This window comes from Antrostomus carolinensis, unplaced genomic scaffold, assembly GCF_000700745.2.
Source record: "Antrostomus carolinensis isolate BGI_N321 unplaced genomic scaffold, ASM70074v2 scaffold7243, whole genome shotgun sequence".
NCBI lineage: Eukaryota > Metazoa > Chordata > Aves > Caprimulgiformes > Caprimulgidae > Antrostomus > Antrostomus carolinensis.
This window is the reverse complement of record NW_010305793.1, coordinates 207,904-219,204: the sequence shown is the minus strand read 5'-3', so window position 1 is coordinate 219,204 and position 11,301 is coordinate 207,904. Positions and strand designations below refer to the sequence as shown.

The 11,301-nt window shown below is 39.6% G+C and overlaps 1 protein-coding gene across 1 annotated transcript in view; it reads left to right on the top strand.

The window, feature by feature from the left end:
* Nucleotides 1-4,706: 4,706 nt before the first annotated feature.
* CRB1 (crumbs cell polarity complex component 1) overlaps nucleotides 4,707-11,301 on the top strand; it is a 77,445-nt gene continuing 70,850 nt past the window's right edge. The window contains exons 1-2 of the mRNA XM_029084249.1: nucleotides 4,707-4,784; nucleotides 5,480-5,630. Of these exons, the coding sequence (XP_028940082.1) occupies nucleotides 4,707-4,784; nucleotides 5,480-5,630 (229 nt within the window). The remainder of the gene's footprint in view (nucleotides 4,785-5,479; nucleotides 5,631-11,301) is intronic.

The window sequence follows — 11,301 nt, the reverse complement described above, 5'->3', positions numbered from 1 at the left end:
AATCTTACTGCTCTAATTTTGATGAAGGCTTGCTGGATAGCTCTTCATTTATAGCAGATATTTAATGCCCTAGTGACTGGTGTTTTTATTATAAAACATACCACCACAATAGGCTTACAGGAACAGTTTGCCTTTTGGTGGTATTCTTCTAACATGAGAGGCTTAATGACTTAGCATATTCCCCAAGGAAGGCTCCCGGGCATACCCTGATGCTGGTGAATACTCTAGTTTTGCTTTACTTCTACAATGAAGCACCTTACAAAAGTTTCAGAGGTAGTCATCCCTAGTTATAGAGTGGGTTTTCAACACCTACTCCTACTCTTTTTTTGGGTCAGTCGCTCCTCCACAAGGGAGACACGCACACTGGAGACTGGGATTGGTGCTGCAAGATCAAGAGATTCCCTGTGAGATGTCTGACTCTGCATGGCTTGTGCTAGCACAGTTGGTGTAATTCCCCCGAACTATAGGATTCTTGCATAATCCTTTGAGCATGGAAAGTGCTTTGAAAGCACTTACACTTCAGTGTAACATTTTAAAAATACCAAAAACCATATCTGTCTTCTCCATGTCTGGCACATGTAGGTTTGCAGCTTGAGATTTTCTTATCTTAAACTGAGAAAAACAGTTCAATCTGAAAGATACAACCAGGAAGCAACAATTGTGGCCTGCTCTACAAGAGAAGGGAAGCTGGGAGCTGAGGATGACAGCAGAGCAGTCAGGGCATTGGCCGTACCTTGAAAAGATCAGTCCTACTGGACCTGAGCAAGGCAGCCAGTGTTAGCCACAGTTCCATACTTGCCAGACATGCACGTAGTGGTGCTGCAGACAATAAATCAGGATCAGGATCAATTCTGGGGCACAGTAACCAGGGTCAAGCTGTAGTCCAGTGATCACCAGGCAGGTTCATGGTGAGGTCAAGCCCAGATTAGGGTTCAGGACTGCATCAGTGGAGGACATGGCCATGCAGATACCAAGGGTGGGAACCTGACCTTAAAAGTAGCTTTCAAGCAAAGGAGGAGAAGGTCCCTGCTGAGGCTTCCTAAAGCCATAGAGCTGTGCTACCAGTGTTGGCCCTGAGATCTGGCAGCCAAATCCCCAGGAGAGGGACATGCTTTGGCCTGGGATGATGAGAGCAGGAGATCTACCAGCCCTGTCTGATGTGGCAGTGCCACAAGCTCAATGCACTTTGCTGTGATTGCCACTACACAGGCTAGTCATCATAGAATCGTTTGGTTGGAAAAGACCATTACAATCATCTAGTCCAACAGTAAACCTAGCATTGCCATGTTCTGCTGCAAAGTGAAAGGCAGACAAATGAGCTGCATAAATAACCATGTGATAAAGCAAGCTCCTTACTGGACAGAACAGTAAATGTTAAACTGAGGATTTGCTTTGTAGATAACAGTGAAGTAAGAATTCCGATTTTCCTAGCAACCTCCAAAAATTCATTAATACCTCTCATAGAAATAGTTTCTGTTGTCCCAAAAATTCAGTTCAATCTAAGTTCTCACATGACAAAGAAGACAATCTGACCTGCAGCTGCTAATCTCTTGGCTTTTATTTAACTTCCATTCTTTTCTTTGTTTACACTGCATTGTTGTCATGTGCAACTGAGTTCTGCTTTTTCATTGAGCGAGGGCTTGGCCAGTCCTCTCTAGAACTGTAGTATGGACAAGGAGAGGGTGGTGGCTGTTAGGGAAAGGTAGAGCTTGTAGAACAACACCTCTGCAGGTTATATAGTGTGTTGGGAGTGGACATAGAGTTTTGTCATTAATCAGCAAACACTTCTTGAAATTAGGGGAGAGGAAACCATGGTGGTCTGTGGACTGAGACTAGTCATATCATGTAGCTTAGAGTCTTACTAGAATCTGTTTCTGAGCTTACTCTGGAAATAGAATGTTGTAAAACCATGAAACAAATTAGTTCTTCCTCTGTTAAAAGTCAGTAGATTTTTTAGGATGCTGCAATACAGCCTGTTTGCAGGTCAGGAAAGCTACCACAGACTTTGTGTCGGAGCAATGACCATGGTGGAGCTTCGCTTTTGTATGAAACTAGCATTCAAAAGACTCACCCTCTGCAGAAGTTCACATTTATAGCGTCCTTCTATTAGGCCTATGGCTGATTTTTATCTGGATGAGGTCAGTGAGGGCAACTTTTGCACATCATGATCACATCATTGGTCTTCACCAATGTCAATATTATGACCTTGGCCCTGCTGGTAGCTGCTCTCAGCACAGGAGCTCGGCAGGAGAGCAGATGGAAACTCTGGTTGCACCAGTTCTCTCTGTTAGACTCTAGCCTGTCCCAAAATACAGGAGCTGCAACTTTTCCTAAGCAGCCGCTAAATCCCAATTGGTAATTAGCTCATGCAAAGCCAATTGTAGGTGGTTTCTATTGAAAAGAATTTAGTAAATAACAGAAAGGGCTGGAATGTGAACTCCTCTACAAAGTTCATGCTGGAAAAGAGTGACCTTGTTTTGTCTGTACTCACTGTGCATCATAGCCACACTGAAGCTTTCTTCTGATTCCTGTGGCATTTAAATCACAATACACTGTATTTCCATCAACATAATGCTGACCTGCCACTGACTGATTACTTTTTTAAAGTCTGAGGAGACAGAAGAAGCAGCATCATGGTTTTGATAGAAGAGTGCTGTTACTTAGTATGAAACAGAAAGTGTGTGAGGACTACAAAAGTTCAGCAAGCCTGGAGGGACAGCATGCACTCCAGTGGCTATGGATATCAGTGTGATGCTAGTCTAAAGTTGGAGCTGATCTCGCTGTTCTGCATTATGTTGGCTTCTGCAACATTTAGTTCTCAGCTGTTACTGAGAACCTACTGGAGGCAGTCTCAACATCTGCACACATCAGTACACAGCTTTGCACCTAGAAACTTTAAAACATTCATTTCCTAACAGAGTTCAAAGCAGAGCATAGTAAGCCAGCTGAGAAAAGGAATAGATCTATAAAAACCTTTATGCATTTTGTCAAGTTTTTTGCTCCTGTTCTAGCATGTTAAAAAACATAATTTTCTGAATGTGCATTTTATTGCTAAAGATTTGGCTAAGCAGAAAGGATATGGTGCATTTCATATGATATGCCTTGATGGGATCTTCTGGTTATCTGAATGCCATAAAAACAAGTGCTTGTGGAGGCTGTGTTGAATTGGGAGTCATCAAAACCTGGCTGTGAACATATGCTTCTGTGATACATCTGGCAGTAACATTTGTCCTATTATTTGCTAGCATAGTACATTTGACCAAAGAGCATATGCATATTTTCTTGAAGCCAAAATTTAAGCATGACTTACAGAGGGGAATATCTAATTTTCTGAAGTCTGTGACTTGCAAAGTGGAGGTGGAAATACTCCTTACCTGAAGAAAAATTTCTTGCCCCATGTTACAGGTTGGTATGATGCATTTCTAACCATCAGGTTTTAAGTCTATCCAATTTTGACTCACAGAAAGAAATCTCACCTGCATCATTGTTGCAGATATTTGAGAGTATGTTTTAAAAACATGGCATCTTTATGTGCCACTGTATATCGGAATCACTGTTGTATGCTCTTTTCATATTAAGAAAAAGAAAGAGGTAATGAACTAGAGGGCAGAACCCCAGACAAAGGAGATTGAAGAGGATATCTTTTAACAGCTTTCCAAAGGATACAACACATGTAGACAGAATTTGGACCTGAAGTCAGTTTTGTACTCAATTTTTATCCCCTCCACTCCAAGCTCAGTAGATCAAAGATTTTGTAGCAATCGGCATTTCTGACTGCTTTTTCTTTCCCACATTAGTAGTTGAGCACAGTGGTAGCATGGCTGCTTGCATGTTCTGACCTAAATGAACTCTCAGTGCTGCAAGTCAGCAGTAGGTGGTCTGTGTGAGAGGACCAGGCCCCCAGCTCCATGCTGAGGCTGAATTCAACAGGAGCCAGGAGCTCAATGGGAGCCAGAAACCTCTGTCTTACATAAAGGCAAAGTGCCATAAACTCTTTCCAGAATCCAGACAAGCTGTAAGAACTTGCATTTCTCAAGATAACAGCTGGCCTCTTCAAGATGCAACAGCTCTTTTGCTCCCTATTTTCCATGATTTGGAATTCAGATAGAACCAGAAGCAACTGGATTTCACCCAAAATCACAACCTGACAGTTTTATGCTGTATTACTCTCTCTGTGTTCCCAAAAATCCCCCACTGATGCAGAGAAGAAGTGAGACCAGACCACGCTTTGGTCTTTCTGCAACCCTTTTTGGCTCTGGCACCATTTCCCTCCTTATTTTGCCATGTGTCTGCTTCCAAGTTGTACATTTTAGCCTTCCTCCTTAGCCTAGTTGTGAATACAGGTGGTATCTTTCCAGCCGCAAGCACTGCTTTTCCTTTTCCACTTCACCAGCAACACTTGCACCCCTCACTGGGTTCCAATATCAGGTTTGAAAACACCAGATTATGCTTTCATTAATTTTAAAAGATTTGATGCTGCCACCTTTGTACCTCGGGAGCAAGGCAGGAGCAACACCTTTCACAAAGACATTACAAATCTGCCTGTCCAAACTAGTTCAAATAGGTGTGTTGAGAAACCTCACTAAGGGCAAGCAATACAGGATAACACTTCATAAGACATAATTCACACACCTAAATAAACCACCTAGGTTTTCTCTCTCTATGTCTGCAAAACCTTTCATCTCACAAGAGAGATTTTTAAACACATGGCTGTATATCCTGAGTTATACAGTGAGGATGTCCCCAGATTTAATGAAGCCATAAGAGCAGTGCAGGCAGGAAAGGTATTGGTTGACTACTTAGGTCAAAGACTTTGTCCTGCAGATTTAACAAAGATTTAACCTGCGGAATCACCAAATCTTTCCTATAAGCAATCAAGATTATTACCTAAAAAAAATATATATTGTTAAACTATTAAAGAGGAAATGTCTATTCAGATAAAGTGTCTACAGTAGCAGGGACTGCACATCAGAAATTGGTTCAGTTTCTACATCGGTGTTTGCATCATTTACTGTAATGGATATCAGCTACCTTCTGGGCTTGGTCAGCCACTGTCCTGCCAAAATATCTGTGCATAGGAAAAGCAGGGTGGTCACTATGCATTATCAACTTAAACTGCAGTGCTGTAGTGCTAAAAGTAAAGGTAAAGCAACAGTAGATAAACTCTTTTATTCACGTTAGAAACCAGTCTGTTGGCTAGTAGCACCATGCCTTGATGTCTAATTGAATCAGAAATCCTGCAAGTTCAATGTGTAAGAGCCCTGTTGTGCTCCTGGGCCTGATCCTCCCCCTATTCTCAGCACAGAGACTAGAGTATGATGAAAAATAAAGTGAGAGCCAAAAAATATTTACTTTTAGAAGCAAAGAAAGCCTTTACCTGATTTTTGAGGTACTTGTTTTATTTGTCCACTGCTGACTACAGAACTCAGGCTAAGGAGCTGCATCCACACCCCCATTTTCTGCAGCACTCTTGCCCTAGCTGGAAAGCAGCCGTGTGTGTGCACAGGCCAAGCCGATGCTTTTGAACAAGCACACCTCACCACGGCGTGAAAAAACAGTCAGTGCATGGCTGCTTTGTAGGAAAGCCTGTCAAATTGTTCCTGTGATTAGTACAATCAGTCAGCACAGCGGTAAGTGCTGCTGCTGCTGCTGCTGAAGTGCTCATAGGGTAAGGAACTCTGGGACCCCACAAAGGTAAAGGCAGCAAAGGGAAATGAGAGCCAACAGTAATGTCCTTCATTCTTGGGGGACAGCACCAAATAAGTGTGAGCATGCAGAAATGCTTGGAGAATTGTGAAATGGAGACGTTGATTTAAGAACCAGTTCTGTAATTTGAATCACAGCAAACTTTAATCTTAAATTGTTTACTAAACATTTTTAAATTTTCATGCTATTCAGTTGTTATTCTTATACTAACATATAGTATTTCTGCTACAGAAAATAGGTTTTTAATTTATTTTCCTTGGTTTTGCTCATATAAAATTGTCTTTTTTATAGAAATGGAGTATTTGTGTAACTGCCCTTTTTCTTTTCTGCTTGTGTGCGGTGGTGGTTACTATGGTAATAATCGTGACTCAAGATTTAAAGCCTGAAAGCGGTTTCTATACCAACATGGTAGGATGTTTTGGACACACAACTGAAGTTAAGGATTCTGGTTTAACTCTTTATGACCACAATATTTGTGGACACAATGACAAGTGCTTGATTGTTTGGCAAAACTTTGTTCATGCCTTTCCAAGGTACATTTTTTCATTGAACGGATTGAGTTATAATTCCAGCTATGGATAGAGCAGATCAGGTCCTGGGGCTGGCACTTCCATCCCAGGTGAAGACTGCAAAGGAGAAACTGCACCACAGTAACTGCAAGCTGCTCCTGCTCACACCATTAAATATTTAAGACAGTAGACAAATGTTCTGGGAGATGGTCAGTGAAGGGATAAAATAGCATTAACACAATGTTTATGAAATCTGAGGCTTTAGTCTGGCAATCAGAACTGTGTGGAAAAAATGAAATTATCTACTCACAGAGAATGTCAATGGAAAAGTTATTTTGAGGGCTAAGATAGCCCCTTACCTGGCCCTGTTTTATCCAGAGTGGCATGGTTTAATGTCCTTTTCTTCCCTGTCTGCCAAATGCTGATCCACGAACAGCATCTCTGCCTTTCAGTCCATTGTAAAGGTATCTGATCTCAATCTTTGTCACTGTCGATTACGCAGCTGTGCTCTTCTCTTCCCTAGTTCTTCAAGATACAACAAGATTTAATATATATGCACACTCACAACTTTCTAAGGCTGTCTTTGCAAGGAAGTTATTGTCATAGTGATGAACTGTATTTTCTATGTCATAGTGCACTGCAGATAAACTGGGATATGCCTAGCTATACCAAAGCCAAGCACTCTTCAGTGCAGCACTAAATGCCTTGAGCAATATTTTAATATTTCCAGTTAAATACTAACTACTTTAAGATCTCACTAAAGTCACAGAGCTTGATATTTTAGTGACACATTCACACACTTGTTTCAAAATCCCAGGGGCAAGTTTTAAACAAGAAATGAACACAAGCATTGAAGGTTCTCATTTCTAACTCCAGACACTGAGCTATCTAAACCCTTGCTACCATCATGTTATCCCATGATTTCTTTAGTGAGATTATTTGACCATAAGATAAGCCTTCATTTGTGGAAAAAATGCTGTATGCTATTGTTGAGTAAACAAAAGACAGATTGAAGTAACAGCACTAAGAGAAGCAATGGTTCCTTCATTTATCCCAATGAAATTTTATCTTTCAAGTGACTGACCACAACCGTGATGTCAATTATATAAGCTATTTTAGCAAATTAAGAACAACAAAAGCCCCTACTTAAAAAAAAAAAATTAAAAACCCAACACATTTTTTTGCTATTGCAATTCAATCATTTTTTCCATAGTAGTATTTTTAAAGTTTTATTTCCCAGCTCAAGACCAGGATATTGGTTTTTCTTTATCCATTTATTTCCTAAATGTACGAGTTAATAAAAAGTATGATTTCTCTGTGAACTGCTTTGTCTGCATTGACTAGTGTAGCTTCCCAGTTTTAATTCAAATGTTTGAAGTAATAACTCTTTGATTAAAAAAAAAAAAAGAAAAAAAGAAAGATGCCCTCCTCAAAGCACAGTAAACTCATCAATGTTGATGACTGTCTAGGTATCAAGAATTTGTCTGTCTTCTCATATTTTATTTTTTTCCTACAAAATAGACTGGGTCTGTTAAGAAGGTCAGAAAATCTCTGCAGCATATGTAAAAGACCCTGAAGCTGTTAGTGTTGAGAGCTTCTGTGAAGCTGAGAGTCCTCCTTCAGGGAAAGAAGGCAGATTTGAAGTATAGCCTTGCAAATTACAAGCAGCCTCCAGGCATGATGAGATGATCAGCAAAGCGCAGGCATGACCACAGTGAACTCCAGTTCATAATAACACCATTAGCAGTAATTGAAATTTGATTTTAAATTCTGCTGCTGATTATGATGTTTCACCAACTTGTCATGTCAGGAAAGAAAAAGTCTTTGTTGAGACATTTGTGCCAAAAGCAACCCAGCACAGTTTGCTAGGTTTTGTTTGTGGGCTTTGGGTGGCTGAGATTGTTGATCAGATTCTCAGAATTTGGTATCATCAGTTTACTTTATTTTTGCTTTTATCAGCTTAAGATAACTGAATATTTTGAAAAGCACACATGAACTCTCTAGCTCTCAATTCAAACAAAAATCTCAATCAAGTTGTCAGGAAAAATATAAGGATGAGCTCTTAAAAATCACCTGCTTTACTTAAGAACACTAGTTTCCTTATCAGGAGTCAGATCTATGCCAAATTGCTTTGGCCCTTTCAAAACTCTTGCCCTGTTTATGTTAGCTTTCCCACTAATTTAATTTTGCCTTCCAATGCTCATTGTCATACACTTCCAACACCCAAATTATTTTATGTCACTTCTGTAGTTTCTGATCAGTAAGAAATCTTTACCAGGTGAAAATCATGCAATTTTTAGTGGTGATTAGTTATATAAGCTCAATTATTCATACACTAACAACACCAGTTTAATGAATTTAAGTAACTTATCCAGGAGGGAAAAAATGTCTCTACCTCAGCATTTCTTATATTTAACAGCTTGCGCCAACGCTTTTAAGCAGCTATTGAGAAGTTTCTGGTAGTACTGACGCTTTGCCAGTAGATGGCAAGCTTTACTGCAAAGAATTCTAGTGCCAAACATCTCATCTGCATCAACAGGATTTAACCATGGGGTAAAATGCTTGGCACTAATTTCTCTCGTAATTAGATTAATGTACTAATGTTTATAAAGAGACTGATAATTACCTCAAGTGTCAGTCAGTGTAAATCCAAAGTGATTGGCATTTTGTTTCCTTTTTTCTAATGTTACATACAAGTTTTAAGATTCTCTGTCAGAACAAGTCATTGCTGAGTGACCGTAATTGCTTAAGAATGAAAACGTCTCCTCTGCATACCTGAGCTAGAACATGAGGCCTTTTCAGGTTATCCCCCTGCAACCTTACCAAAAATCAAGCCCCTGAAAACACTGAAATATTTCTGCCCTCTTTCTGCAAACATAGTAGAGAATATTCTTCAATCATGAGCTCAAACTGAGCCAGCCTTTGCATCAGACACCACCGTACTCTGCCACATCACATCGCAGACTGTGGGGGAGTTCAGCTTCCACACGTTATGATCTTTGTCCTCTCTCACTTCCACATAGCCCTCAATAGCTCAATAGGTCCCCAAATCCATCCCTCCCCATCACTCCAGAGCAGCAGGAAAACTGAGGGCAGGAAGGGAAGTAGTGTAAATAACTTGTCTCAAATAGAGGGAAAATGGTGCTCTAACTAGCAGTTCGGGATCCAAGAATTTTCTAAAGCACTCACATTATTTAGGAACATGAATTTCCTCAAAAAAATCATGGGAATGGCCTGGTGAACTGTGTACCTTTTGATAATCACAGTGTGATAATTGCATACCTTTTGATGATTAACTTTTGAGATGCAGTTTTGCTGCTGGGGCAAAAATGCTGTACAGCACCCCTAACAAAAACTCTTGGTCCTAGCCTTTAAATCACAGGTAAGCTAAAATTTAACAGTGATGACATCTCTGCTAAGACCACCAAAACTCTTGTGTTTCTCAAGAACTAGACAAACAATAAAAAAACATGGTACAGCTCATTAGAATGAAGATAAACTTCAAAAACTTTATTGCTTCGCTGTAAACTTATAGTACAAATCAGACAAAAGCATCTTCTAGGGAGGACTTAATTTATTGAATTGTCTATTGGCAATTTCTGCACAAGAAATCTGTTTTATAAAAGCCAAAGGAGTTGAAATTAAGATACTAGTTGAAAGAACCCAGGAAAAGTTTTCTGTTTCATGCTTTTCCCATTGTGGTGTCACCTTGGAGACAAATTGATTGCCTTCACTACAGACTGTGCTTTTAGGGCTTTCTTTCCTCTTCTCTCATTTTCCATCTACTATGACTGCCTCAAAGAGCTATGAGGCTTTTTAACCAGTGCTCAAAGCTGGTATGTTGCTATCAAAACTGCAGGCTGGCAAATGCTTTAGTCTCTCTCACACACAGTCATTACAACAAATAGAGTTGTTGCATGCAAACTGTCTCTGGAAAAGCAGCAATGATTAACTAAATTGCTTCTCATGTCACAGTGGTCCTACTTAAGAAGGTCTTGAATGATTGACCTCACCTCTTATAGTTTACATAGTGCAACAGCTAGATAATATTGTAACTTAATCATAGTTAATTTCTTCAAATTTGCAACATTTCAAATGTGCACTTTTAATGAATTTTAAGTAGGTAGACAGACGGAAAGGAAAGCTCTTTAAAGTTATGCAATCCCAAGGAAAATGTGGGATGCGAAAGTTCCTAAAGAATGCAGTTTTGCTCATTTTAACTGTAATTAATAGATTGCAGTGAGCTCTTTATTATCCAGACTAAAGAAAATAAAGTAAATACAAGGGTAATAGACAAAGCTATGTAAACTAGGACATCAGAACATACATGAGGGTCTGTTGAGGAGAAGAAAGGTCTGTGGTACTGCTGACTGTGGAGTAAGTCAGTACACCATGGCCAATGTCTCGAGTTTCACATTCAGTGAGGGCTGTGAGCTGGGGGAAGCACAACTGACACCGCATTAGGACAAAATATCTGCTCCCAGTGCAAAACTGAAGTTAACAGGTTTGGGGACAGTAATTTTAAAGGCAGGCTAAATCAGAAGTACTATTTTTGTTCCTTTTTCTTTCAAACAGGAAGTAAAGCTCCAGTTCTCCTCCTGCTAATCAATGTTTAGCTTCCTTGTTTCATCAGGTCTATGTTAGCCTGCATTAAATAAAGAATCTTTACCAAGAAAAGACCATACCTTTTCTAGATATTTCTCCTTTGCATCTCTGGTATACATGAGCATGACAATAGCTAAAAGTAGTTCAAACAAAAACATTTCTCAGGTTTTACTTATACATGAAACACCCCAAAAGAAACAATGAGGAAACTATTTCTATGCAATCCTCAAAACTACTGTTATTTTGTTTCAAATCACAATGTCACTGTTACTGTCGATGTTACTACATAAGTATCTCTTCTGCTTGTTAATCAAGAATTACTTAGGTATTTGACTCAGTAAATACACTCATTTATGAGCAAAGTTAATTCAGATTGGTGCTTTTTATTCTCAGAGGCACTGCTGCTCCTGTGTACACCTCAGGACAAAAGGCACAACAACAAAGTACAGATAACTTTTCCAACTTCCTGATTTATTATCAT